This window comes from Dama dama, chromosome 33 (genome assembly GCF_033118175.1).
Source record: "Dama dama isolate Ldn47 chromosome 33, ASM3311817v1, whole genome shotgun sequence".
Taxonomy (NCBI): domain Eukaryota; kingdom Metazoa; phylum Chordata; class Mammalia; order Artiodactyla; family Cervidae; genus Dama; species Dama dama.
This window is the reverse complement of record NC_083713.1, coordinates 33,666,112-33,693,012: the sequence shown is the minus strand read 5'-3', so window position 1 is coordinate 33,693,012 and position 26,901 is coordinate 33,666,112. Positions and strand designations below refer to the sequence as shown.

Below are 26,901 nucleotides of genomic sequence, written 5' to 3'. Positions count from 1 at the left end.
TCATAGGTAAGTGAACCAATTTTCCCCATATTCTAAGTATTTCTTCTCTCCTTGACTAACTACTTCTTTCTTTCTTCCTCTGCTCCCTTCTGAGTTGCCTACTACATCCAAGACTTCTTCATTAACTTTGACAGTGTTACCAGGCTCTCCTTTTATAAGTCTTCAAATTTTACAAGGTTATGTAATGGGTAAACTCTGTGAACTAATTTTCTTTACTACTTTTACATTTGGAATATATCTGCATATTCTGAATTATATAATTTTATTCTTTTTGATCTTAATTTTTACTACTTTCTGCTTTTCACTTTAGTATTTGAAAGCTTTGAGTTGCGAATGTTTATAATTGTGATATGACTGTGTATGCATTAGTCTTTCAATTATTTCTTCCAGTTCTTTTTCCAAGTGTCATTTGCATTGATTTTCTATTTTATTTTTCTTTCGTTTTTTGGTCACTTATTCCTGTGTTTTATTCAGCTCACAGGTCCTGCTGCAGTTCTCTCTTCCCACATACATTCTCCTTTCATTCTTTATTCTCCTTATGAAGTACTACTTCCTAGAAAAGGAATTGATGACACCTTGGTGGGAGATAGTGATTTGATCTAAGTTAAATAGAGTAGTTGTAAATGAGAAGTTTTCTTCCAGACTAGGGACAGTGGTTTGACTGACAGCTAGGGCTGGAAAAACCAAGGAGGCAAAGCTTTGGAAGACGGAGCAATGTCAGTCAGGGACATTGACAGGAGGAACACAGAAGCCTTGGGATAAGGAACTGATCCAGAGGTAAAGAAGGGGAAACTGAAACTTAAGCAAAGTCTCAGATAGGACAATGTTAAATTTTGTTTCCTAATTATAAAGAGTCATTGCCTTTGATTTACAACATGGTCAGTCCAGGGCCTGCTTCAAGGCTTACAGTGTAAAAGCTTACTTTCCCTAGCAGGCCTAGAAAATAATTCAATCTGAAATGGTAGGGAATTAGATAGGGAATTCAGGAGATAGAATAAACTGGATACAGGGAACTCCTCTCAGTTCTGGGTGTTGGGCTATAAATCATGTCCCCAGACTTGCCTGGCAATGTGGCAAATGTCTGTAGAAGCGCGGCATTCTGGAATTCAGTTTCCTTTTAACCTCTAGGTCATTCCTCTCCATTACCCCCAGGTTTTGCATAGACATATTTTAATTTCATATTTATGTTTTAAGATTTAATAATTTTCTATGAGTTTTTTAAAACAATAATGATTCCTTACTTCTGCTATTCAAATAAAAGAGACATTTTACAGGAACAAAAAATGTCTTTGAGTTGGCTTTAGGAATGAATAATAAAGTTGAGATTTAGATTTGAGTCTCATGAGCTATAAATTATGGTCCATTATGATGTTTGAGTAGTTAAAAATCTGTGCTCTGAATAAATCTTTCCATAAATTATTCATTGTATCTAAAAATAATTGTTCATCCCTATGTAATTGCAATTTATACATCAAGTCATGTCAAAAAATTCAGACTTAGCCCATTGCTCTGTTTATAGGAAATACCGGGAGAATATGTGTTGAAGAAGTAAGTGACAAATGAATCAAGAAGATAAATTATTAGATGCAAAACAAGTGACAAAATGGAAGTTTTGAAGAGGTCAGAAAAATCTATTTTGCCTTCAATATGAATGAAGAAATAACATTAAGAAAGCTCAGTATTAAAGGAAAAAGGCAAGATTGTTGTTGTTATTGTTGTTTTAAAACTTTTGTGGGGAGATAGCATATTTTTTTGAAAATTTCATGAAAGCTATTTTATCATCGCCACTCCAAAATATTCTAGAAGGTTAGAAGACCCAGGAATCTTAACATAAAGCCTTCTGGGAAAAGAGACTTCCAGTGGAAGAGGATGAGAGTAGTTTTAGAAGTTCTGATCAGAGACTCTGGGCGTTGAAAACCAAGTTTATGGTGGAGTCTCTTTAGGAATCAAGATACGATTTGAATTTGAAGAATTTGAAAGTTAGCACTTACTTCCCAGAAGAAAGAAAACCTTGAAGGGGCACAGTTGTCAGGAGATCTGCAGTGGTGTAAGTTGAAATGTGAAGGCAGCCAGGTAAATCAGATTTGCTGAACTGAATGTTTGACTCTCCTAGAACCTTACAAATGGTGTGGAGCTACACATTTCTTCTAATGCAGAAAAAGTAGATTTTTTAAAAAGCTCTGATTGCCTGAATTAAACTATTCTATCTCAGCTATCTTACCTTGGAGTAGAGATATAAGAGAAGATAGACACATTCTTTGGTATTTTGGTGATAATGCACATTTGACTGTGAAAGTGAAAGTGAAGTCGCTCAGTCGTGTCCGACTCTTTGCGACCCCATGGACTGTAGCCTACCAGGCTCCTCTGTCCATGGAATTTTCCAGGCAAGAGTACTGGAGTGGGTGGCCATTTCCTTCTCCAGGGGATCTTCCCGACCCAGGGATTGAACCTGGGTCTCCCGCATTGCAGGCAGATGCTTTACCATCAAATTTTGCTGTAAATAATACTCTACAGTTGGCAGGTAACTTTCTCAGTGACTTTGTCTTATTCCTCACAATGCACATCCTAAGCTCAAATCCTGGTTTTCTAATTTTAAGTGCCTTTTGCTATAAGATAAAAATGATTGAGGTTGCTATCTGCATTTTAGGCACAGTTAAGAGGGCATTGTGTATTTATTATCATTAGTTTATATTCCATAAAATGGTCATTCACAGTAAAAAAAAAAAATTGGCATTTTCAACCTTGACTGGTATCTCTATTTCCAATGAAAACCTTGACTTATTTCTTAAGGAGCTGTTATCTTCATTAGGCATTCTTGCATATCAAATTAGCTTTGTGTCTTGATTTTGGCAGAAAAATCTTACGCTTACTCTATTTTTGCCAGAGTATATTTTGAAAACTGAAAATGCTTTTGATGTGCCTATTATCTTGTTTTGATAGATAAATAAAATATGGTTATGTTTTCTAGATAGTAAACAAGTAAAAATTTATCCATATTCCTAAAATTTCCTATCAGAATTTTCAGTGTGTTACATGTGAATTTTTTATTATTTTAGCTTAATATGCACACCCTCCTTCACTTTGCATTTGTTATTCATTTGTTCATTTGCAAATATTTACTAAGTACCTACTGTGTGGCAAATGTTCTTCTAGACACTGTGATGCAACATAGAACCTGCTAGTCCCTGCTCTCAAGTAGCTATATCCATGTGTATGTGTGTGTTTTAGAGGAGAGAGATAATACAAACAATTTAGCTAGTGTCAGCTAGTGATAAATGCTATTAACAAAAATAAAGCTGTATAAAAAGAGAAGAGTGGCGAGGTACTATTTTAAATCGTATGATCAGGGAAGTCCTCTCTGAAAAGATAGCATTTGAGTAAAGAGCCAAAGGAAGTGAGGAAGTGCAACGTGGAACTCTAAGGAGAAAGGTGAATAGCAAATATGAAGGCAAAGGATGAAGGTGGAAGTGTACCTGTTGTGTTCGAGAATCAACCAGGAGCCCAGAGTGCCTGGAGGAGAGTGGGAAAGGCAGAGAGTAGAAGGGGGTGAGGTCATTGAGAGTGGAGGTCAGGGCTGACATAGTAGGTGGTTGATAAGACACCCAGTCTACCCTGAATGAGATGGAGAGAGAAGACTGGAGGGTTTTCAGCAAAAGAATGTCATCACCTGAGTCAGATTTGAAAAAGATCACTCTGGCTGCTGTGTAGGGAACAGATTGCCTCAGGGGAAAGGGTGAAAGTAAGAAAATAGATTGGGGGTTTACTGCCTTTATGAAGGCAGAGGATGCTGGTGGCTTTGGTGGAAACGATGAGGGTAGCAAATGTCATCAAATTCAGTTGTGTTCAGAAAAGCTGAAAGGATGTGCTGATCAATTGGATGTGGGGTGTGAGGGAATGAGCAGAACTAAGGAGGACTCTAGGCGTTTAGTATGGTCAAGAAAGAAAAGTGTAGCTCCTTGAGCTTGGGACAGACGACATTAGGTGGAGAGAGATGCTGGGTAAAATCAAGAGCTTGAATTTGAACATTTGTTTGTTTATTTGTTTTTGAGAAACCTGTTAGACACTCAGTGGAGGAGTTGAGGTATTAAATGGAATGCAGGTCTGGAGTTTGGGAAAGGGTTGGGCTGGAGGTTAAAGCTTTGAGAGATGTAGTCATCATTATGTCGCCGTACAGATGGTATATAAAGTGATGACAAAGACCTAAAACACCCCAAATCACACAGTAATGCAGAACTGCCCATCATTCATACAGGTTAGGAAAATAAAAAACAGATTTTGGAATCAGAAAACCTGGATTCAAACCCTGCCTCTGAGATTTACTTATTGGCTCCATGACCTTGGTCCAAGTTTACTGCAGCTGTTTTGAATCTCACTTTGTCCATCCATATGTTGTGATCGTAATTTAAACATTAATAATAATAACTATAAACACCTGACACTGTGACCAGCACTTGGTTGTTGTTCGGTTTCTCAGCTATGTCTGACTCTTTGCGACTCTCTGGGCTGCCTGTCCTTCACTATCTCCCTGAGTTTGCTCAAGCTTATGTCCATTGAGTCGATGATGCCATCCAATCACCTCGTCCTTTGTCGCCCCCTTCTCCTCCTGCCCTCAGTCTTTCCCAGCATCAGGGTCTTTTTCCAATGAGTTGGCTCTTTGTATCTGGTGACCACAGAATTGGAGCTTCAGCTTCAGCATCAGTTCTTCCAGTGAATATTCAGGGTTGATCCAGCACTTGGTAGGAACTTGATAAGTTGTAGCTAGGACAGCTATTCTTGGTAGTACTAGCTACAATTCTAGGAGCAAGTTCTGCAAGATTAGCAAAGAAACAGTCTCATATTATTTAAGGAATTCCACAAACAAATTCTGTACAAATCTCTGATCTCTTGAGACTTGATTTTGCAAACAGAATGTTTATGCAGCACCAGAGTTAGAAGCTATTGAGTGACGGAAACATAATGTGGTCAGTCCCGACCACAATCTCACTTTGCAGATGAGTTCATTGAGGCCCAGACATGTTTAGTCACTGTTTTATAAGACTACATTTTATGTAAGTGGCAAGGCCAAAACTTCAGACTAAGTCTTTGATTATCAGCCTAGTATGCTTTGCAGTTTCTATATAACAGAACTGCCGTTTCTTTCTTTGGTGTTTCTATCTAACAGATTTCTAAACCCTCAGGTATAAATTATGTATTAGGGGTACATAATTTATCTACCTGTATTTCTGTGTATCTCAAAGGTTGTTTTCAGTGGCTCCAACTTACTAATTCATTAAATAGGAAGTGAGCTTTTTAGTTCATCCCAAAATTATATGCTATCTATTAGAAATCAAAAACATGGTTTTCCATACAAATGTTATATAGGTCTGTGGGAAAGGAGGGTGAACAACTTACTATTTCTGTTTCTCCTGCTTTCAATGCTCAAAAGTTACCACATGTTATCACATAGTTAGGAATTTGTTAATAACAAAATTAAACAACTCAAGAGTTAACAGTATATATGTGACATTTAGTTGACATTTCTGCTGCCTCGCAAATATGAATGAATAGGTAGAAAGAGGCCTATCTTACTTTGCTTAAATTCTCTATGTTAGAAATCTCTTAGATAAAACTATCTTCTGCCTCTAGTTCATATACATTTTAAGTAAAAGATGTCTCTGCAACTTCTCTGGATATTATGTTTTATTACAAAATCCTTGAACAGAACAATGTCTTTCCCTTAAGAAAACAAAGAAATGCCCTATGTTTTTCTATTTAATAGACAAATGATTAATAGTAATAAAGATAACTATTCACTAAGAAAAGTATTGGTATTATCTATATTTGCATAAGAAAAGTGAGGCTTAAATAATTAACTTGCTGAGGCCCATGTGATTGGTAAAGGATGCATCTGATCCACAGTTCATTGCTTTAAAACTCATGCTGCTTCATCCTACCCACGTGGATATAGGGGTAGGCATGCCAGTACTTTAATCATCTAGTTCCCAGGTCAAAGGTTATATAAAGCACTTTCAATATGAATATGAAGAAGTCTTTCCTCATCATACACACAGGGAATATTTTAGGCTTGCCAACTGACAGGTTACTACCAATCAAAATGTTAACACATTTTTATGAATATCTGGTATAGAAGAAATCAATAGATTTAAAAAATCCTTTTTTTCTTGATGATATATGAGGTTACCCTGCCTCTATTTTTATTTATATACAAAGTCTCACAAGGAAATACTATTCTAGGATTCATTGTTCTTCTGAAAAAAATGTACTTTTTGTGCTATATATTTAGAAAATGAATACATGCATTTTGGGCTTCCCTGGTGGCGCGGTAGTAAAGAACCCACCTGCCAATGTAAGAGACAAGGGTTTAATCCCTGAGTCAGGAAGATTCCCCGGAGAAGGAAATGGTACCCTATTCTAGTATTCTTGCCTGGGAAATGCGGTGGACAGAAGAGTATGGTGGGCTACAGTCCATGGGCTTGCAAAAGAGTTGGACACGACTTAATGACTAAACAACAACAACAGCATATGCATTTTGTTACTAGTTCTGGTCCCTTGAAATCTGCCTTGACATAGAATTTCTATAATTTTTCAGTGTATGGTATCACCAATACCATGTCTATACTTTTTTTTCATATTTGTTATCATTATTTGAAACCCTACTATTTCAATCACTCACCAGACTCCAGGTATCTTAAAGGTATGAGACTCCAGGTATGAGACTGATAAAATAAATTTATAGTGATTTAAAAAGTAATGGATTTTGAAACTCTCTATTTGGAGATTATCTATTAAACTAAAAGCATAAAAATCTGACTGTAGTTATCTCTTATTTGATTTAAAAGGAAAATAGTTTTATTTGGTTTCCTTTCTGATCATTTGTCAGGACCGTTAAGTTAAATGTATTTTTTAAATTAAAATGATAGTCATTCAATGTGAAAAACACTAATTTGAGTGTAATGACTTATTCATTTTGACTTACTGGGTAATATTTACTCTATTTATTAAAGTTTAAATATATATTTTACTTTATTATATATACTTAAATTTTATCATTATAAGGGGTAAAATTTTTAAGGGACATAAAACCATGGCTCAATCTATTATGTGACATAAATCTCATGAGCCTTTTAATTTCCAGTTTGTATTTATCCAGTGTTCTCTCTTTCAAAAAAATGTAGAAACCTGTGCACTTGACATATGTGGAAACAAATTTCATGCTGTATTTCTGATCCATATTTATAAATATATCACTAAAAAGGAAAAATGTACTTCACTTAGTAGTAAACAAAGTTCCAAACTAACATCATTCAATAGTCAACTGACCCTACAAAATGGTATGGTGGTGAACAATATAGACATGAAGTTGACCCTCATGAAGTTGGCCCTCATGAAGTTGACCATCTAATGGGAAAAAAATCAGTTAGGCATTGGAAGAATAGCATCTGATGCTACGAGGATATATTTCTGATAGACCTAATCAGGAAAGGTGCTATTGTGGACAGGTTTTACTGAAAATAACTTCTGATCTGAGTGCTGGAGGAAAAGTTTGAGTTGGCTAACGTGAGGTAAATAGCATATTCAGGGGAAAGAGGTAACATTTGTTAAGATCCTGACTTGAAAGAGAGATTGCTTCATTCCATGACCTAAAACAATTGCAATAATATCAGACTTGGGAAAGTGAAATGAGGACTAAGCAAGCTGAACTTAGGGTGGACAAGAATTAGACCTCCTAGACTCTTCACTCTTTGTGTGTTAAGATATTTGATCATCATCCTAAGGTAGTGGAAAGCTATTGAAATGATCCAAATTAGATTTACAAAGGTAATTTTGGTACAGTGTGCAGAAAGGATTGAATAGAGTCAAGCATGGGTTCAGCTCGGGTGAAATTACAGTATTTACATTAGATTTGATGGATACCGAGACTAGGCAGTATTATGAGGATTGTGGGAAAAGTGCACTGAATCCAGGCATAGCAGGTAGAATTGACAATATTTAGTGTTAAGTTGAATGTGGATGTTCAGGGAAGAGCAAAATGCAAGATGGCTCCTAGGTTCCTGGCTGAGTCAGTCAGTCAGTTCAGTCGCTCAGTCATGCCCTACTCTTGGCAACCCTGTGGCTGCATCACGCCGGGCTTCCCTGTCCATCACCAACTCCCGAAGCTCGCTCAAACTCATGTCCATGGAGTCGGTGATGCCGTCCAACCATCTCATCCTCTGTTATCCCCTTCTCCTGCCTCCAATCTTCCCCAGCATCAGGGTCTTTTCCAATGAATCAGTTCTTCACATCAGGTGACCAAATCTCACATTCATCCTGGCTTAATCATGAGACATTGTGATACAGAGATGTCAAAGGAGCAGTATTTGAGAAGAGAAGAGGGCTAGGATTAAAACATTTTTAGTTTAGTTTTAGAGCTCAAAAAAACTTGAAGTGTCAAGGAAATAAGTGCACGTAAGTGCAGATGTAATATGGAATTGGGTAATATGGATTACTGAGTTCAGAAGAGAGGGCTAAAGTGAAGTAGCTCAGTCATGTCCGACTCTTTGTGACCCCCTGAACTATAGCCTACCAGGCTCCTCCATGGGGTTTTTCAGGCAAGAGTGCTGGAGTGGTTTGCCATTTCCTCCTCCAGGGGATCTTCCTGATCCAGGGATCGAACCCAGGCCTCCCGCATTGCAGGCAGACACTTTACCAGCTAGAGAGGGCTAGTCTGGAGAAGAATACTTGAGATCAGTGGGTATGTAAATGTACTTGGAGCTATGTGTGTTAATGAGCTCTACTAGAATAAATATAGCAAGAGAGGGAAAATGTCTTGGATATCCTCTGTCCTTTTTAAAAAGGGAAATAAAACATTTCAAAGGATATTAAAAAATTGTTGCCCATGAAGCATAAAAAATCAAAGGATTAGGATCTCATGAAAGCAAAAGTAAGAGAACATAATTAAAAGGGGAAGAATCAGGCTTGTCAAACTCTATTGAGAGAACAAGTCAGACAAGAACTCAAAATTATCCTTTTGTTTTCAGTTACACAACATGAAGATATTTGTCATATTTAGGAAGAAAACTGGTAGGCTGAGGATGTGGTAGATAAATGAAGGAAAGTAAAGATAAACATCTCTTCTAAGAAGCTTGGCTGTGAAATTGGAAAAGAGAAGTCTATAAATGGTTAGAGGATTGTGGGCTATACTACAGTATTCTCTTTTATGCCAAAAATGTAGGAGAGAATTAAGCAAGTTTGTGTTGATCATAAGAGCAGATAGAGTTACTAATGGAGATACTAAAGATAAGAGAAGAAAGAGATAAAGAGATTGCTGAAGTGTTCTGGAAAGGTGGAAGATGTCCAGAGTTTGGGTAGAGGGGTTGACAACTCCCTCCATTGAAATGGGAAGGAGGAAAGAATCTCAAAACAGAGAGTTTGTCAATTTGGGGTTAGGAAGTAAAGATATGACCTTCTGATGCTATCTCTTCTCTCAATAAGATAGGAAATAAGGTCATGAGTTTGAAATGGGTAGAGAAGGAAGAAGACTGGAGATCAAAGAAGAGTGGAGAATATTCAGAATTATCTTTGCAGAGTAGTGGGGACAGTGAAGTGGAGAAATATTAAGACTGTGTTGAGCATGTTTGAGGCTGGGAACTATGTATTTTGAATGATGCCAATCTGCCAAGGGGTTGTTTTCTAGTGTAGGTTGTTATTGTTCAGTCGCTAAGTCATGTTCAGTTCTTTGTGACCTCATGGACTGTAGCCGTCCAGGCTCCTCTGCCATCCACTATCTCCTGGAATTTGCTCAGATTCGTGTGGATTGAGTCAGTGATGCTATCTAGCCATCTCATCCTCTGCTGCCCCCTTCAGTAGGGCCAGTAACCTAACAGACACAGAGGATCCGCTGGTTTTATACACTAATGATGAAGTCATCTTTAAGTTTATCTTATTTTTGTTTCTTTCTAGCAAGAAAGGAAAATATTTCTTCTTTGAACTGGTGTTTTTCTGTGTTCTCTAGGTTGTAGTGCCCTCACGTGGCTGATCCACATCATTCACTTATGAGTGTTTTCATGTGAACACACTTGAACAAGCTGAGAATTAAGCATGTGCCCTGAATCACTGCCAGTCAAAATGAAAAATCAGTGATTACTTTGACTAAAGTCAGTTGAAGGTGCAAAGAAACATCTGTTAATAGATTAAGACAATACATATAACACAACACATTGGCAACACAACGCTATTCTATTTTACTGCACTTAAAATCATGCTGATATTTTGCTATGTGTAAGTGATATGAAGATTTATGATTAAAAGTAGAGTGAGAAGGGACATTAATAGCATTTATTCATTCTGGAATTTTTATCCATTTTCTAAATGTACTTTGATAAAGCTCTTGTTTTACAAAACTACAACTGAATCCCTCTTGTGCTTTTTATTAACTATGAAAGAAAGTTATTTCAAATAGTTGGCCACTGAATGTTTTCTTAAAGAATTTTTTTGTTGCTGTTTTTCAACACAAAGGAGGGTGAAGGGCATTGGCTATCTCTACACACATGGGCAAAGTGGGGTAGAATGAGAAAAACCAGATATTTGTCGTAAGTAGTGTTCTCTATGATTTAGGAAATTAGGAAAGTAATCTATTGATTATCTACCATATAAGGCACATTAAGTTGCAAGAGATTTAATATATTTTAACTGATTTGATCCTGACAGCAATCCTATGAAATGGTTTTTCTTTTTCCCTAGTGTAGCAAAATGAACCAAGGCTTAGGGAAATAAATAAGCAATTTGGCCACAGTTGCAAACCCATGAAATGCCAATACTAACACCAGTCATCTTTTTTTTTTTTTTTACTGTTTGGAATTTAATGAGCAATCACATGTATTATATACTCCACTTAGAATTTTATTAAGAATATTCGAACCAGGTTATTCTTAGGATGGATTATAATACATTCAGTTACAGTTGGCTCTCCCCATCTGCGGATTTCATATCTGTGGGTTCTATATCTACAGATTCAACCAATAGTAGATGGTGTACAGTATTTAAGATCCATGGTTTGAATCTGGGAGACAGAACCCATGGAGACAGAGGGGCCTTGAAACCTGAGCGTCCTTGGATTCTGGTATCTACTGTGGGTCCTGGAATTAATCCCCTACAGATAATGAGGGATTACTGTTACTTGAAATCTCCTTTTGAATTTTTGTCAGTCTTCATACGTGCTGAGCTTGCACTTTAGTCATTGAGTCATTAAAGAAAAACAAATTGATGAATTATTTACCAGTGCACTAATTTTTTTGTGTTTAATCTTTTTCAATACCAAAATGACATAAATAGCCTCAAAGTAGTTCATGGCTTGGCCTGACATGACTTGAGTATGGAGTTGCTAAAATTACGGAAATGGAAAAAGCAAGCTCAATAATAAAATCATAGGGTCATAAGAGTTCTAAACTTCAAAATGCTAAAAGACATAATGGTGTATGAAAGTGAAAGTTTACATTGACCTTTGTCTTCCTTGACTGTATTCTTCTACTTTATTCAATGTGCTCATTATGTGCACTATTCTTACCAACTGTGTATTTATGACCATGAGTAACCCTCCAGACTGGACAAAGAATGTGGAGTAAGTAGAAGATTTTTTTAAAATCTTGCAATATTGTTGTCCCTTTATGTTTTGAATTGTGCTTCTATCATCTTGACACCTCATCAGTTTCTTCAGCAAATTGTACTGGCTACTCTAAACCAGTTACACAATGACTCAAGTTTATTTCAACCACTGATTTTCTGTAGTACAAAGCTTGCACTGGCTCATGCATTTACTCAGATTACTGCACTGATTTGACTGCCAATATGTATAGCCCTTTATCTTCCTTGTGAGTTTTACACTCTTTTCAAGATCATCAGTGATTACTAGTATCTGATGATAAATTTATACATAGTTTGTATGTTCTTTTCCTCATAGCTATCACTTTTCTATGATTTATTAGTTTATATTTCATGGCTCTTAATGATGCACACTTTATTAAACAAAAAAGTCTTCATTTATTTTTGTATTAGTAACTACTTGCTTAAATTAGAACAAAACCAGTGTATTTCATTTAATATGTATAGAATCATATTATTTGGGCCTTCAAATTAATTAATGCAAGCAAGTACAATACTCATATATAGTCAATGAGAATGTCTTTCAGTATGTAATGTTTCTTTTTTTTTCCCTTAAGCCCTACCTATGGTCTAAATCATGGGAAGACCAATATAGACCTATATAGAACCCTCTAATTTTTATTTGTTATTTTTCTCCTTTAATATGTTTACCTGTAAATTACCTTCAGGATCTTTAACGTGGGCTTGGCTATTTTCTCTCAGGTACACCTTTACAGGAATTTATACTTTTGAATCACTTATAAAAATACTTGCAAGGGGCTTTTGTTTAGAAGATTTCACATTTCTACGGGACCCATGGAATTGGTTGGATTTCACAGTCATTACTTTTGCGTAAGTACCTTAATACATTTTCTGTCCAGGAAGACTAAATCATTAGTGGAAGCCTATACTGTATTTCTCCTTGGTGGCTTCCCTTAACAGATCAAGCATGTTTCTTGGTTATCCTGTGAATTTAGGATATTTTTTCTTCTGATCAAATTATGCACTTGGGAGAAATTAGGGACTATCATAGTAAATTACATGGCTTTGATTTCAACTAGTGCTATAAAGCAAAAAAATGTTTCCCAAGTAATAGGGATTATGATCAACAGCAATGCCATTTTCCTCTTAATTGGGAGATATGATGGCAACACTCATTGAAGTTGAAAAGGTCTTGAAAGACCAACTTAGATTTCCCTAAATTTTGAATAACTCTGATTTAATTCTACAGGTATGTAACAGAATTTGTAAACCTAGGCAATGTTTCAGCTCTTCGAACTTTCAGAGTCTTGAGAGCTTTGAAAACTATTTCTGTAATTCCAGGTAAGAAGAAACTGGTATAAGGTGGTAGGCCCCTTATATCTCCAACTGTTTCTTGTGTTCTGTTATTGTGTTTGTGTGTGAACTCCCTATTACAGATATGTGACAGAGTTTGTGGACCTGGGCAATGTCTCAGCGTTGAGAACCTTCAGAGTTCTCCGAGCATTGAAAACAATTTCAGTCATTCCAGGTGAGAGCTAGGTTAAACACCGAGGCTGACTTCAGCAGCATTAGTGGTACAATCACAGCTTTTGTGCGTAAGCCTTGTTGCTTTTCACTTATTGCAAATGTTTGTAAAAAAGCAAGAATCAGTACATCATGTTTTGGATGGATTTGATTCTTTGCTTTTACTAGTTGTTTTCTTTAAAATGAGCAGTTCTAAATCAGCCTTTGAGTTTAACAAGTTTTTGCATGAGGCATTTGCAGTAACAGGCTACATGGTTTGCGTCCTGTAACATCAAGCTTTCCGCATAGAAGCTAAACTATGAGGCATTCGAACTGATGCAAATTTGACCAGCTAGGTCTAAAATTGGTAATTATGTTAACTTCAGATAAATAATAGAGCGAGAGATAGCATGAGTGCTGCATGGGACTCAGTTTTCAGATGTCTTCCTTTTTTAACCCATTCTCAAGCTGATAGAATTCACAAATATATAACCTCATAATTCAGTGACTTCAAGATTTCTTACTATTTTATTCATACAGATTTTTCTAAAACCAGTGAGAGGTTAGGGAGTAAGACATCTGCAAATAAAAGCAAAGTATTTATACAAGGTTGATGTTTAAGCATGAATATCAAAACCATTTCTTTTGCTCTAAGGAGTATTTGGAAATACACTTTTGGTTTGTTTCCATTCACAGTTTTCTAATGAAAATACAAATTCTGCTTTCATTCATTTTCACCAGCTATCAGGCTTTTCATAAAAGTGTTATTCAGTCACAAACATTAAACTAATATTGTTGGCATTCTGCATGACATCTTTATTTTCCAGGACAAGCTCCTGATGTTTTTCTCTATAACATAGCTGTTGAATAGTATATTTAAATTCCTCCCTTTGATTTTATTTGTAGGCCTGAAGACCATCGTGGGGGCCCTAATCCAGTCGGTGAAGAAGCTCTCAGATGTAATGATCCTGACTGTGTTCTGCCTGAGCGTGTTTGCACTAATAGGATTACAGCTATTTATGGGCAACCTGCGAAACAAATGTTTGCAATGGCCCCCAGATAATTCTTCCTTTGAACTAAACATCACTTCCTTCTTTAATAACTCATTGGATGGGAACGGTACCACTTTCAATAGGACAGTGAGCATGTTTAATTGGGATGAATATATTGAAGATAAAGGTAAGATATACTCTTTTAACCATTAAGCTATTTAGTCCTTTAAATATATATTTTTTAAAGTATATATAGTGAAAATTGTCTCAATTTTGATGTGAACCAAATTAGTTAGACCAGTTTAAGATAACTTAATATATGTGATGGGAAGTCCCCTGGTGGCTCAGTGGTGGAGAATCTGCCTGCAGTGCAGGAGACACGGGTTTGATTCCTGGGTTGGGAAGATCCTCTGGAGGAGAGCATGGCAACCCACTCTAGTATTCTTGCCTGGAGAATCCCATGGACAGAGGAGCCTGGTAGGCTACAGTCCATGGGGTTGCAAAGAGTCAGACATGACTGAAACGACTGAGCACACATGTATGCAATATATGTGATATAGAAATCAAATGATACCTTACTCCTTTTTCCTTATCCTTTGATCAACATGATAAAAGTACCATTTGAAGACATATTCTTTTCCCCAACGAGTCTTGAAAGCAATACAATATAATGCTGTATAAGCAAAAATATTTATTTGAAAGACGTTGATCAAGAGTTTTCAGTCATCTTAATAAATAAATCAGTAATTTTAAGTATTCAGTGTATTTTACTGAAATGGATTGTTAAGAAGACTGAGAAATTTGACTCAATATATGTACTGAGCACTTATGATGTATCTGGGAGTAGAAAAATCAAGATGACATCTGAATTTGTGTACTCATCAGAAAGTTAAGTTTAGCAGCCTTAGTCCAGCATCACTTATTAATGAGAAAGTACAAACTCAAAACCTACATTTATAATATTTTTATTTCAGCTTATCTCTTTGGTATCAATCATTGTATTAAAATTGTTTGATTTTATTTTAGAGATGGACTTAAAAACATAGTAATGATATACTTCAGTATAGGGCTTCCCTGGTAGTTTAGCAGTAAAGAATCTGCCTTCCAATGAAGGAGATGTGGGTTTGATCCCTGGGTTGGGAAGATCCCCTGGAGAAGAAAACGGCAACCCACTCCAGTATTCTTACCTGGGAAATCCCATGGACAGAGGAGCCTGGCAGGCTACAGTCCATGGGGTCTCGAGTCAGACATGACTTAGCAACTAAACACACACACATACTTCAGTATAATTTCTTATTGAAGGCAGCCCCTCTGTCATTGGAATGTCCAAATTCCTCATTCTCTGTGTACAATTAACTAGCCAGCTTCCATTGGTCTCTTGATTATCATTATTCCACAGGGATACTTAGTCTGAGGTATCTTTCATGACTTTTAGAACTATATGAAAATTTCTCATTTCCCACAATATATTAATGTTTTAAGAGTTAGTATTGGTATGAAGATTTATACTGGAGAGATTAAGGTTCACTGGGTAAGTGAATAAATAAAACAAATGATTTCATTATTTATGGGCTTTCCTATTTATTAATATTATAATGGCAGCATAGTGACAATCTTTGCACATAAATTTTTGATGTATTTCTGATTGTTTCTTTCAGATAGATTTATACTAGTAGAATTTTGGAATGTCAAAGATTTTGACCATACTAAGGCTTAGTTCAGTTCAGTTCAGTCACTCAGTGATGGTCCGATGCTTTGCGACCACATGGACTGCAGCACACCAGGCTTCCCTGTCCATCACCAGCTCCTGCAGCTTGCTCATACTCATGTCCATCGAGTATGTGATGCCATCCAACCATCTAATCCTCTGTCATCCCCTTCTCCTCATGCCTTCAATCTTTCCCAGCATCAGGATCTTTTCCAATGAGTCAGTTCTTCACTTCAGGTGGCCAAAGTATTGGAGTTTCAGCTTCAGCGTCACTCCTTCCAGTGAACATTCGGGACTGATTTCCTTTAGGATTGACTCATTGGATCTCCTTGCAGTCCAAGGGACTCTCAAGAGCCTTCTTCAACATCACAGTTCAAAAGCATCAATTCTTTGGTGCTCATCTTTCTTTATAGTCTGACTCTTACATCCATACATGACTACTGGAAAAACCATAGCTTTGACTAGATGGACCTTTGCTGGCAAAACAATGTCTCTGTTTTTTAATATGCTGTCTAGTTTGGTCATAACTTTTCTTCCAAGGAGCAAGGGTCTTTTAATTTCATGGCTGCAATTACCATCTACAGTGATTGTGGAGCCCCCCAAAATAAAGTCTGTCACTGTTTCCATTGTTTCCCCATCTATTTGCCATGAAGTGATGGGACTAGATGCCATGATCTTCATTCTCTGAATGTTGAGTTTTAAAGCTAAATTTTCACTCTCCTCTTTCCCTTTCATCAGGAGGATCTTTAGTTCTTCTCTTTCTGCCATAAGGATAGTGTCATCTGCATATCTGAGGTTATTGATATTTCTCCTGGCAGTCTTGATTCCAAGTTGTGCTTCATCCAGCCTGGCATTTTGCATGATGTACTCTGCATTAAGTTAAGTAAACAGGGTGACAATATGCAGTGTTGACATATTCCTTTCCCAGCAACAACCAGTTTATAGTTCCATGTTCAGTTCTAAATCTTACTTCTTAACCTGCATACAGATTTCTCAGGAGGCAGGTCAGGTGGTCTGGTATACCTATCTCTTTAAAAATTTTCATTTGTTGTGATCCACACAATCAAAGCCTTTGGCATAGTCAATAGAGCAGAAGTAAATGTTTTTCCGGTATTCTCTTGCTTTTTCAGTGATCGAACAGATGTTGGCAATTTGATCTCTGGTTCTTCTGCCTTTTCTAAAACCAGCTTGAACATCTGGAAGTTCATGATTCATGTACTGTTGAAGCCTGGCTTAGAGAATTTTGAGCATTACATTGTTAGTGTGTGTGATGAGTGCAATTGTGTGGTAGTTTGAACATTCTTTGGCATTGCCTTTCTTTGGGATTGGAATGAAAACTGACCACTTCCTGTCCTGTGGCCACTACTGAGTTTTCCAAATTTGCTGGCATATTGAGTACAGCACTTTAACAGCATCACCTTTTAGGATTTGAAATAGTTTACCACTAGCTTTGTTTGTAGTGATGCTTCCTAAGTCCCACTTGACTTCGCATTCCAGGATGTCTGGCTCTAGATGAGTGATCACACCATCATGGTTATCTGGTCATGAAGATCTTTTTTTTTGTATAGTTCTTTTGTGTATTGTCACTTCTTCCTAATGTCTTCTGCTTCTGTTAGGTCCATACCATTTCTGTCTTTTATGTGCCCATGTTTGCATGAAAGATGGCTAGAGAGGCATAGTCTCAAATTCCGAGAGATCAAATTATATAACTCCTATTGCAGTGTCTATCTTACTGAATTCCCATTAATATTAACTGTTACTATATGGTAGAGAGAAAAGTATATCCTCTTTTTAATTATTAATGTGGTAGCATTTATGTTTATCAGTAGCATTAGCAATTAATATATTTTATATAGTGTGAATTATCTGTTGGTATTTTTACTCATTATTCTATGAAATGATAGTATATTTTGGGAAATTCATAAGAATTCTATAATTTATCAAGTATATTAACCTTTTGTCTTTTTTTTTGCAAATGTATTCTCTAGCTTGTTTTTCTTCTCATTGTTTTTGATGCCTAAATGACTTGATTTTTAGGCAATCAAGTCATCAAATTTGTAGGTTCCCCCCCATATTTAAGTTTATAAATGCCTCTGAATTCAGAGATAATACAAATTTTCACCTAAATATTCTACATATAAAACAGCCTCATATATTCTCCAGTATAGAAAGTCTTCATATTTTTATATTAATGGACTTGTTTCTAAATCTTTAGAATTATTTTTTGATATATGTTATGAGGTAATGATCTAATTTTTTTCATAAAACTATGACTCAGATTGACCCACGTAATAAAGTAAGATATTCTTTGAATATAGACTCTCAGTATTTCTGAAAACTAAAAAAAAATTTGTGAGGGATATGTGTGTGTGTTTTAATGTGTTTATGTCTGTGTGTTTTTGTATGTGAATATGTAAATATGTATGTTTATGCATTTGTCTGTTTCCTGAGATACTCTTTGCAACTTATTAGCATCATGTATAAGGTATTCCTTAAGAATAAAAACTAGGTATACTTCGAAAATCTTTATCTCCAAAGGGACAAATTTATCTTGAAAGATAATAATCAAGCCAAAACTCAAAACAAAACACTTATTTATAGCATCATGGAAAGGGCAAACACCTAAGCCCACTTTTCACAAGAACCTGTTAAAAGTGGCGGGAAAAAAATGTCTGAATCCATTTTGAGTCCAGACAAAATGTATTTGTAGAGTAAAATGTTTTTTCATGGCAGCATTTAGAAGCAGCAAGGCTTTTCTTTCTCTCACTTTCTGTGCCAAGTAAAAAACATCAGTTTGGCAACTCTTTTTTGAATTATCTCACCTGGGTTTGATCACTGGGTTAGAAAGATTCACTGGAGAAAGGAATAGCACTCCAGTATTCTTGCCTGGAAAATTCCATGGACAGAGGAGCCTGGCGGGCTACAGTCCATGGGGTTGCAAAGAGCTGGACGTGACTAAGAGACTAACACTTACTTAAGCGATTTGAGTTTATATTTGCAATAAATACTAATAGGGAATGCTATAATAGTTACATCTTAGAGACATTTCTTTTTAAACAGATTTTCTAAACATTTGTTTAATCAAAATGTTTGTGATATTTGTATGGTATCAGTTATTATTTTCATTTAGCCTTACACATATTTGGGCTTCCCTGGTGGCTCAGGTGGTAGAGAATCCGCCTGCAATGCGGGAGACCTGGGTTCGATCCCTGGGTTGGGAAGATCCCCTGGAGAAGGGAAAGACTACCCACTCCAGTATTCTGACCTGGAGGATTCCATGGACTGTATAGTCCATGGGGTCGCAAAGAGTCAGACACGAGTGACTTTCACTTCACTTCACTTCATACACACATTTATTATTTCATCAGTTTTATTATGCTTTTAAAAAAATGTAAGCTTTATTACCAGACACAGTGGCTGAAGTGTTTTGAAGGTTCTTCAAAATGATTCTCTCTATTCTCTGCTCTTTTAAATAGGTCACTTTTATTTTTTGGAAGGGCAAAATGATGCTCTGCTTTGTGGCAACAGCTCTGATGCAGGGTAAGTGCTGTTTTGTGTCGAGCCTCAGTCCACACTGCTCCATAGGCCTTAGCCTGCCACCTCCCGCCTACCCTGCCCCCGCTTGCTCCTCATTCAAAGCCCTCCATAAATTCCACTTCACGCTGACTCAAAATAGCTGGGATAAGCGTGGATTGTCACCTCCTTCACACACTCATGCAGCAATTATTTTTCCATACTAGGTCACAGCTAATCTTCCAAATTAGTTCAATGGAAAATAGAAAGAAAAACAATACATATACATAAAAAGCTCAAGTTAATAGAATTCATAACCATGTTCTTTTATAAGTGTGATATTCTATATATACTAATGTGGTCTCCATGGCATAAAATATATCTGAAGATAATGTCAGTATCTGATCTGTAGTGAGTACATGTTTAGCATATTTTAGCAAAATCGTTAAGAGCATAGACCCGAGAGTTTACTCGAATTCAAACCCGAACCTCACCATATAATGTCACCTCTCCTTGCCCTGATTTCCCCATGGGATAAGTAGGAATAAATTATAAGGTGACTGTGAGAATTAAATGGATTAATGAATGTATAGCTATTACAGAATTCAATAAGTACTTTTAATTATCATAACTGGCATTATGTGAATGCTTGTTGTTAAGAAGCATTTTCCCTGGAGCTAAAGCTAGGAGGAAAATTCATAGAAATAGTTCTTTCTGTATTTATGAGATTTTAGAATCATAAATGGAAGTCTGATGTTCCTTCTGAGGTAGGTGCTATTGTGGACATTAGTAACTAGTACCTGTAGCAGAATCCCCAACGGTAACAAGCTTTGCATTTGGCTCATATGATATTGTGCTGCGTTTATCTCCAGATCTTAATGATAAGTAAAACAGACTGATTTTAACTCTTCTCTGTACTGTACTAAGTGTTTTACATATGATGTCTTATTCAGTGATTGTAAGTTTGGAGGCAGGTTCTGTTATTAGCCTTTTCTTACATACAATGTGTTCCAAACCAGCAACTTGCCCGAGATCACACAGCCCAGAGTGTCAAGCACAATGTTGAATCCAGGTCAGCTTAATCATTAAGGTCATACTGTGAAATGTTCACTCTGCAGACTCATTCACTCCTCTTGGTATGCACCCTCCCTATCTTTTTCTTACCCCGCTTTCCTACCTCCACACTCAACACACTTCTGCCTCTAGATATCTTCAGTGAAAATCAAATTTTTCCCTGCAGACTTATTTTTCTGTTCATCTTCACAAATCTCAGAAGATAGTAATCATAATATGATTGCTTCTATAGGGAGGCACGATAAATATAATAATGACAATCATGAATCACAGAGAAATCCACAAATAGACTTAGCAGATTCTGTTGTTATGTAAATCAGTCTTCTTAGTCCTGGACTCAGCACTGGGTAAAGTGAGAACAATCTGCTTTTTCTTGTGCTGCATAAAATAGACATCAGGGTCTATAAAAACAGAAAAGCCAGCCATCCAACTTGCAGTGATGGATGTCCCCTCTTTCTTTTCACCTAATCACAGCCAGTGTCCAGAAGGATACATCTGTGTGAAGGCTGGTCGAAACCCCAACTATGGCTACACAAGCTTCGACACCTTTAGCTGGGCTTTTCTATCCTTATTTCGTCTCATGACTCAAGACTTCTGGGAAAACCTTTATCAACTGGTGAGAACAGATGAAATGATTCTTCTGGGAAGCATGAACTCCTGAGATCAAGAGAACTATAATAAAATACTTTATTACTGAGAATGCATGCTTGTAGCATTCTGTATAAAAGTTAATAAAATATCTCTTCCATTTTTGCAGACACTACGTGCTGCTGGGAAAACATACATGATATTTTTTGTGCTGGTCATTTTCTTGGGCTCCTTCTATCTAATAAATTTGATCCTGGCTGTGGTGGCCATGGCCTATGAAGAACAGAATCAGGCAACGCTGGAAGAGGCTGAACAGAAAGAAGCTGAATTTCAGCAGATGCTTGAACAGCTTAAAAAGCAACAAGAAGAAGCCCAGGTATAGTAGCAAGCATCGAGTCCTTTTGTATTTATCTCCATCCTCTGACCATACTGTCAAGATCAGAGATATTTAAACACACAAAATCAGCAGTGATAACTGATAGTAGAAACATGCCATATATGTTTAATAAGTGCTGGGAGTCTATTTGGTAATTAGAGACTTATTCTTTTATTTTGATGATTACTTGGGCTTCCCTGGTGGCTCAGACTGTAAAGAATCCACCTGCAATGACAGAGACATGGATTTGATCTCTGGGTTGGGAAGATAATGCTGGCAAAGGGAATGGCTACCCACTCCTGTATTCTTGCCTGGAGAATTCCATGGATAGAGGAGCCTGGCAGCCCACAATGCATAGAGTTGCAAAGAGTCAGACATGACTGAGCCACTAACGTGATCACTTAACTATAGTAATGGCATCCAAACATGGCAAATTATAATGAGTTTATTGGCATTTTTTTCTCCCTTGTGACCCTTCATTCACTCAAGCTCACAAAGGAGTTATACCTACATGCCTTTGGTTGAACTATTTTCTTAATCTTCTGGGGAAGCAGAATTCAGTTCTGGTTGCTTCTTCCTTCGTGTCACTAGAGGTGGGAAAGGTCAGAAAACCCAGGTCAAACTGAGAAGATTATTTTATAGAGTCTGGAAAAAAAGACAAAATCCTATTTAATATTTATTTTCTATTTGAAGAGTTCAAATGCAAGTTTGTGGATTGCATAAAGAAAACACTGGTACATAAACATGCTAAATCATTACATTCTGTGCCCACTACCCTGTAAATCTTATAATTTGGACTTGAAGTTTCAAAATAATTTCTCTAATTATATGTGCTTGACAATGTTGTTAATCCAATCACCTATATTCGTTTTTACTGAATATAGAGTACAGTTCCCTTTTAGCACTAAGTATCCTAAATATGTAATAAAGATCAGATAAATAAAATTATACTGTAATAGCAGCAACAATATTGAGCACTTTATCTTTCCAATAATTGTACTGTTGCCATGATTGAGGATTTTCTTATATACAGTCTCTAATTTGTTTTCATTGTGCATTTCTTAGTGAAATAATCATTTTAAGTCAAAGAGGAAAAAAAAGCTTATTAAAACAAAATTCTTCACTGAATTAAATTTAATAATTTATACTGGCACTAAAAATCATTGTCAAGTGGAAGTGTGCTAGATCAGGTTAAAATAGGAAACCTTTAGTTCTTAAATTATTTGCTTCTTATGACATTGTTTAAATAATAGAAAAAAGTCTTTATGATATTTGAATGTCTTTTGCATTTTACTAGATAATTAGAATGTGTAGTATGAAGCCATGGCTTGAAGATCTTCCTTGAAGTCACATGTATGATCTTTCACTTTTCTCTTAATTTTAATTCTTTAAGTGGTTTAATGATAATGTGTGTGTGCTAAGTCGCTTCATGTCTGTCTCTTTGCGACTCTATGGACTGTAGCCTGCCAGGCTCCTCTGTCCATAGGATTCTCAGGCAAGAATACTGAAGTGGGTTGCCATGACCTCCTCCAGGGAATTTTCCCAACCCAGGGATTGAACCTGTGTGTCTCTTACATGGGCAGGTGGAAATTTTACCACTAGCACTACCTGGGAAGCCCGACAATGACAATATATGAGCTGTTTTCCAAAATACATACTAGGATGGAGAATCATTTTTTAAAATCACATATTCATGATACCAAAGATAAGTGAAGCAGTAACATGGATAGAGTTTTTCAAAGTTTATGTGCAACTGCCATTTCCCTTGGACCCTTCTAGGCAGCAGCTGCAGCAGCTTCGGCTGAATCAAGAGACTTCAGTGGTGCTGGTGGGATCGGGGTTTTCTCAGAGAGTTCTTCAGTAGCATCAAAGTTGAGCTCCAAGAGTGAAAAAGAGCTGAAAAACAGAAGGAAGAAGAAGAAACAGAAAGAACAGTCTGGAGAAGAAGAAAAGGAAGATGGGGTCCACAAATCTGAATCTGAAGACAGCATAAGAAGAAAAGGTTTCCGGTTTTCCTTAGAAGGAAGCAGGCTGACATATGAAAAGAGGTTTTCCTCTCCACATCAGGTAAGCGTATTATATTATATCAATTGCATTTGTTATAGCAAACACATGTATTTAAAATATGACAGAATTTGGTTAGAGATAAAACTGCCTTCCTCCTTGATGACACCATACTTTCAGAATAGTAATGACTGATGAATAAGTTTTGGTTATCACCTCAAAGAATTTGTGAGTTTTACAACATTTTGGAATTCCAGGAAACCATTTTTAGAGCATTTGGGAAGGCTTGTGATTTTGAGATTTCCCTAAAGACTGGTAAGCATCTCAGGGCAATTTTCCACCTAAGGAGTAATCAGTAGATGGTTCCCGTCCCTTCATAGCTGTGGTGCCTGAACCCAGTGAACTGTCGGTTTTCTGAGTGGCAGCTTCCTAGAACTGAAGAGTGGATTCTCTCAGACTATCTGTGCAGTTGTTCCCATCCACCTGCCAACTTCATATGAGGAATGTATTCTTTGTGTCCTTGTTTCAAGAGAAACCGGAGCATCATTTTTCTAAAAGTGTCATCAAAAATTTTAGGTAGATGCGCACTGAGGAAGATCTATGATACTAAATAAACAATTGTGTTTAACTGCACTTGATTGCCTATGTCTCATGTTTAAGGAGACTTGAATGAAAATAATATGTTGACTTATATAATGCAGAAAATGTTATCTAGATGCTTCTGGCTTATCTACCAACACCAGCTGCTGTAACTTTGAAATTAAGGACCATTAACTGTTTTCAAAATTACCAAAAGAATTACAGGTTTTCGGTACTGAAATACTTCATATCCATACAATTAACAGTAACAATTTGAACACCGACAGCAATGATAATGGCTAAAACTTACCTGGTGCATTGCTTCTTACAGTATAAACTTATTGAGGCCACTCAGGGCAGCCCTAGGGGGTATTGTCATCCTCATCCCCAATCTGCAGATGTGAAGACAAAGGGACGGGTGGTATTCTTTGTTGAGCGCCTGTTTTGTGTTTGGCATTCTTCTTCTTCTACCGTAATTAATGTTAAACACCCTGAATATGACTCTTTTCACTACATTTTAGGCTCAGTGAGGTTAAATAATTGTCCGTGTCATATAGTTATTAAACTATATGTCATATAGTTATTAAAGGTTGAAGTAGCATTCACAGTTGGCCTGACACTGAAACCCTTGAACTTTCTGCTGTATTAGGCTGACTAGAAAGAATATTTTTTAAAAAGTCTTAAGAAGCTGATGAGAAAATTTACAGTTTGATTTCATTTAAAAGATATGTATATTTAGGATTATATATGTTCTTTGTATCCACAGTCTCATATAACCTTATGTTTAATATGTATATAATTTTTATAGGTCAGCCTGATTCACTCTAAGTCTAGGTAACATTATGAGATATGCTAAATGAAAGGATTAGTGCAGTTGAATTAAATTTGAAGTAGAATCTACTCTTGTTCGTGTTGTTGTCATGATCATTATGCTTTCATTAGTGGAGACTTGAATCTCAATAAATGTGAATGTAAAAAAATCAAATCTCCCTTTTAGAGTATTGTTTGTTTTGAAGGAAGGGAAGAGGGAAACAAGAGGAGAAAAGAAGGGAAATAAGTTAGCTGGGGAAAAACTACCAAAATTTGAAACTGTAAACCAGATACCAGATACCACAAAGAGTCACCCCAGTTGCTTTATCTCAAGTCCAATAGAACTAATTCTAGGCAGAATAGTTAAGTCTGAAAATGTTAGGTTCTACCCACCTTTTTCTGTACATGTTGTCCAAAGACGTAACATTTTCCCCATACCATCTTCTTAAAACTTCTGCTTCTTAACTAGCTGGGTATCATAGGTGATGGCTGACTTATACAACATGTAATATCTGGCTCAAATGGATATCTGTTTCTGAAGTGGTATTTGTATAAAAATAGAACTGAAGATTTTTATCTGAAAAAGAAGTAATCAAGTAACTAATTGAGAAGCTGGAGAGGGCAATGAAGATACAAAGAGAGAGAGAGAGAAAAGGAGGGGAAAGAAGGGAGGGATGCTGAAGTCATACTAATTTCACTTTGCAAGACCCTTGTAAGTAATACTGAAAATAGTGAGCCTGGCTACAGTGGTAAAGGGTCCATAGCTTTTGCTAGGTTTTGCAGGGCACAAGGCCCACATGTATTAAAAACTATTGTTTTATAGGGACATGATAGGCAATTGTATTGGTAACCATTGCTATTTTCATATTGAAAAAATATATAATATATACTTTTACCACTGGATTATAATTTCCTCAGAGTAGGTGGATTGTATGAAATACTTTTTAGACTTCTTAAGACTTGTTACTGTGGGATGGGGGAAAGAAGGAAGTCCAAGAGTGCAATTTCTAACCACGGCTCAAGACAATCTGGATATTTTATTTTTAAAGCATTTATAAGATACTGTTGGCCTTCTAAAGTTATTATTTCCCTCTGTATTTGTGATAAACCAAAGATCCACTTATTATGGCAGATTTTTTTCTTACTGTCCATCCATCCTCTATTTGTAACAGGACATTTGATTGCTACAGATTTATGTAATTAATATAAGCAGTGGACATTGAGGCTAACACATGGAGAACAATCATTTTCCATATAGCTGCCACATGTAAACTATTCTCTTGTGTGGCATAATTCACCTTTGAACATTGAGAAACAGTGTGTCTAATTTTATAACATTTCTCTCCAAACCATCTGCTGGCACTAACTGAGGGCAGAACTTGTAGTATAAAAACATAAACTGTTACTAAGATGGTACATATACATAATTTCTACTTAATTTCCTATTGTCAAGCATTTATTGTCTGGCTTTCTTTCTGAGGTAGTGATAACCAGTAGGTCACAAATTCTGTAGATATTATGTTCTTATATCTAATTCAAAGTCCCTTGTGAATAGAGAAATGAGACATGAAAGAAACTGGATAGTGTAGGAGAGGTTGTAAAAATATTCATGTGGAAATAACAAAGGAAATGAGTTATCTTACTAATGAAGTTGATAATAGCATGAAAAAACATGCGTATAGGAAAAGAAGAAATAAGTTCTTCTGGGAGAATAGATCAGTATTCTTAGATGTGTTTCTTTCTGTAAATAATGACTAAGATCACATAATATAAGGTAGTATTTAAAGATGACAGACATTTTATAGATGTTCATAGGTGTCACTGAGAAAATCATTCTTTAGCTGAAAGTAAAATTAAATGAACACTTATTAGTCAGGGAATGTAAAATATATATAGGTACAAAATAATAATTTTAGTTAGCTTTAAATCCTTTGGAGATAAAAAGATGAAACTAGTAATGTTTAAATGATGAGTTGGTATTTTATTAATAATCATAGAAATCCAACTTAAGCCAGCTTAAGCAAAAAAGAGAATTAGATCATGTAAATAATATCAATGAGTACCTTTGGGCACAGCTGGACTCAAGGGCTCAAAACATGTTACCAGGGCAAAGTATCTCTCCACATCTACAGATTCCTCCAACATGGTGATAAGAT

At 36.3% G+C, this 26,901-nt stretch overlaps 1 protein-coding gene across 1 annotated transcript in view; it reads left to right on the top strand.

The window, feature by feature from the left end:
• SCN2A (sodium voltage-gated channel alpha subunit 2) overlaps window positions 1–26,901 on the top strand; it is a 285,612-nt gene that overhangs the window by 203,092 nt on the left and 55,619 nt on the right. Inside the window, exons 5-12 of the mRNA XM_061135553.1 lie at window positions 11,507–11,596; window positions 12,340–12,468; window positions 13,035–13,126; window positions 14,008–14,280; window positions 19,278–19,341; window positions 20,863–21,004; window positions 21,146–21,352; window positions 23,132–23,419. Of these exons, the coding sequence (XP_060991536.1) occupies window positions 11,507–11,596; window positions 12,340–12,468; window positions 13,035–13,126; window positions 14,008–14,280; window positions 19,278–19,341; window positions 20,863–21,004; window positions 21,146–21,352; window positions 23,132–23,419 (1,285 nt within the window). The remainder of the gene's footprint in view (window positions 1–11,506; window positions 11,597–12,339; window positions 12,469–13,034; window positions 13,127–14,007; window positions 14,281–19,277; window positions 19,342–20,862; window positions 21,005–21,145; window positions 21,353–23,131; window positions 23,420–26,901) is intronic.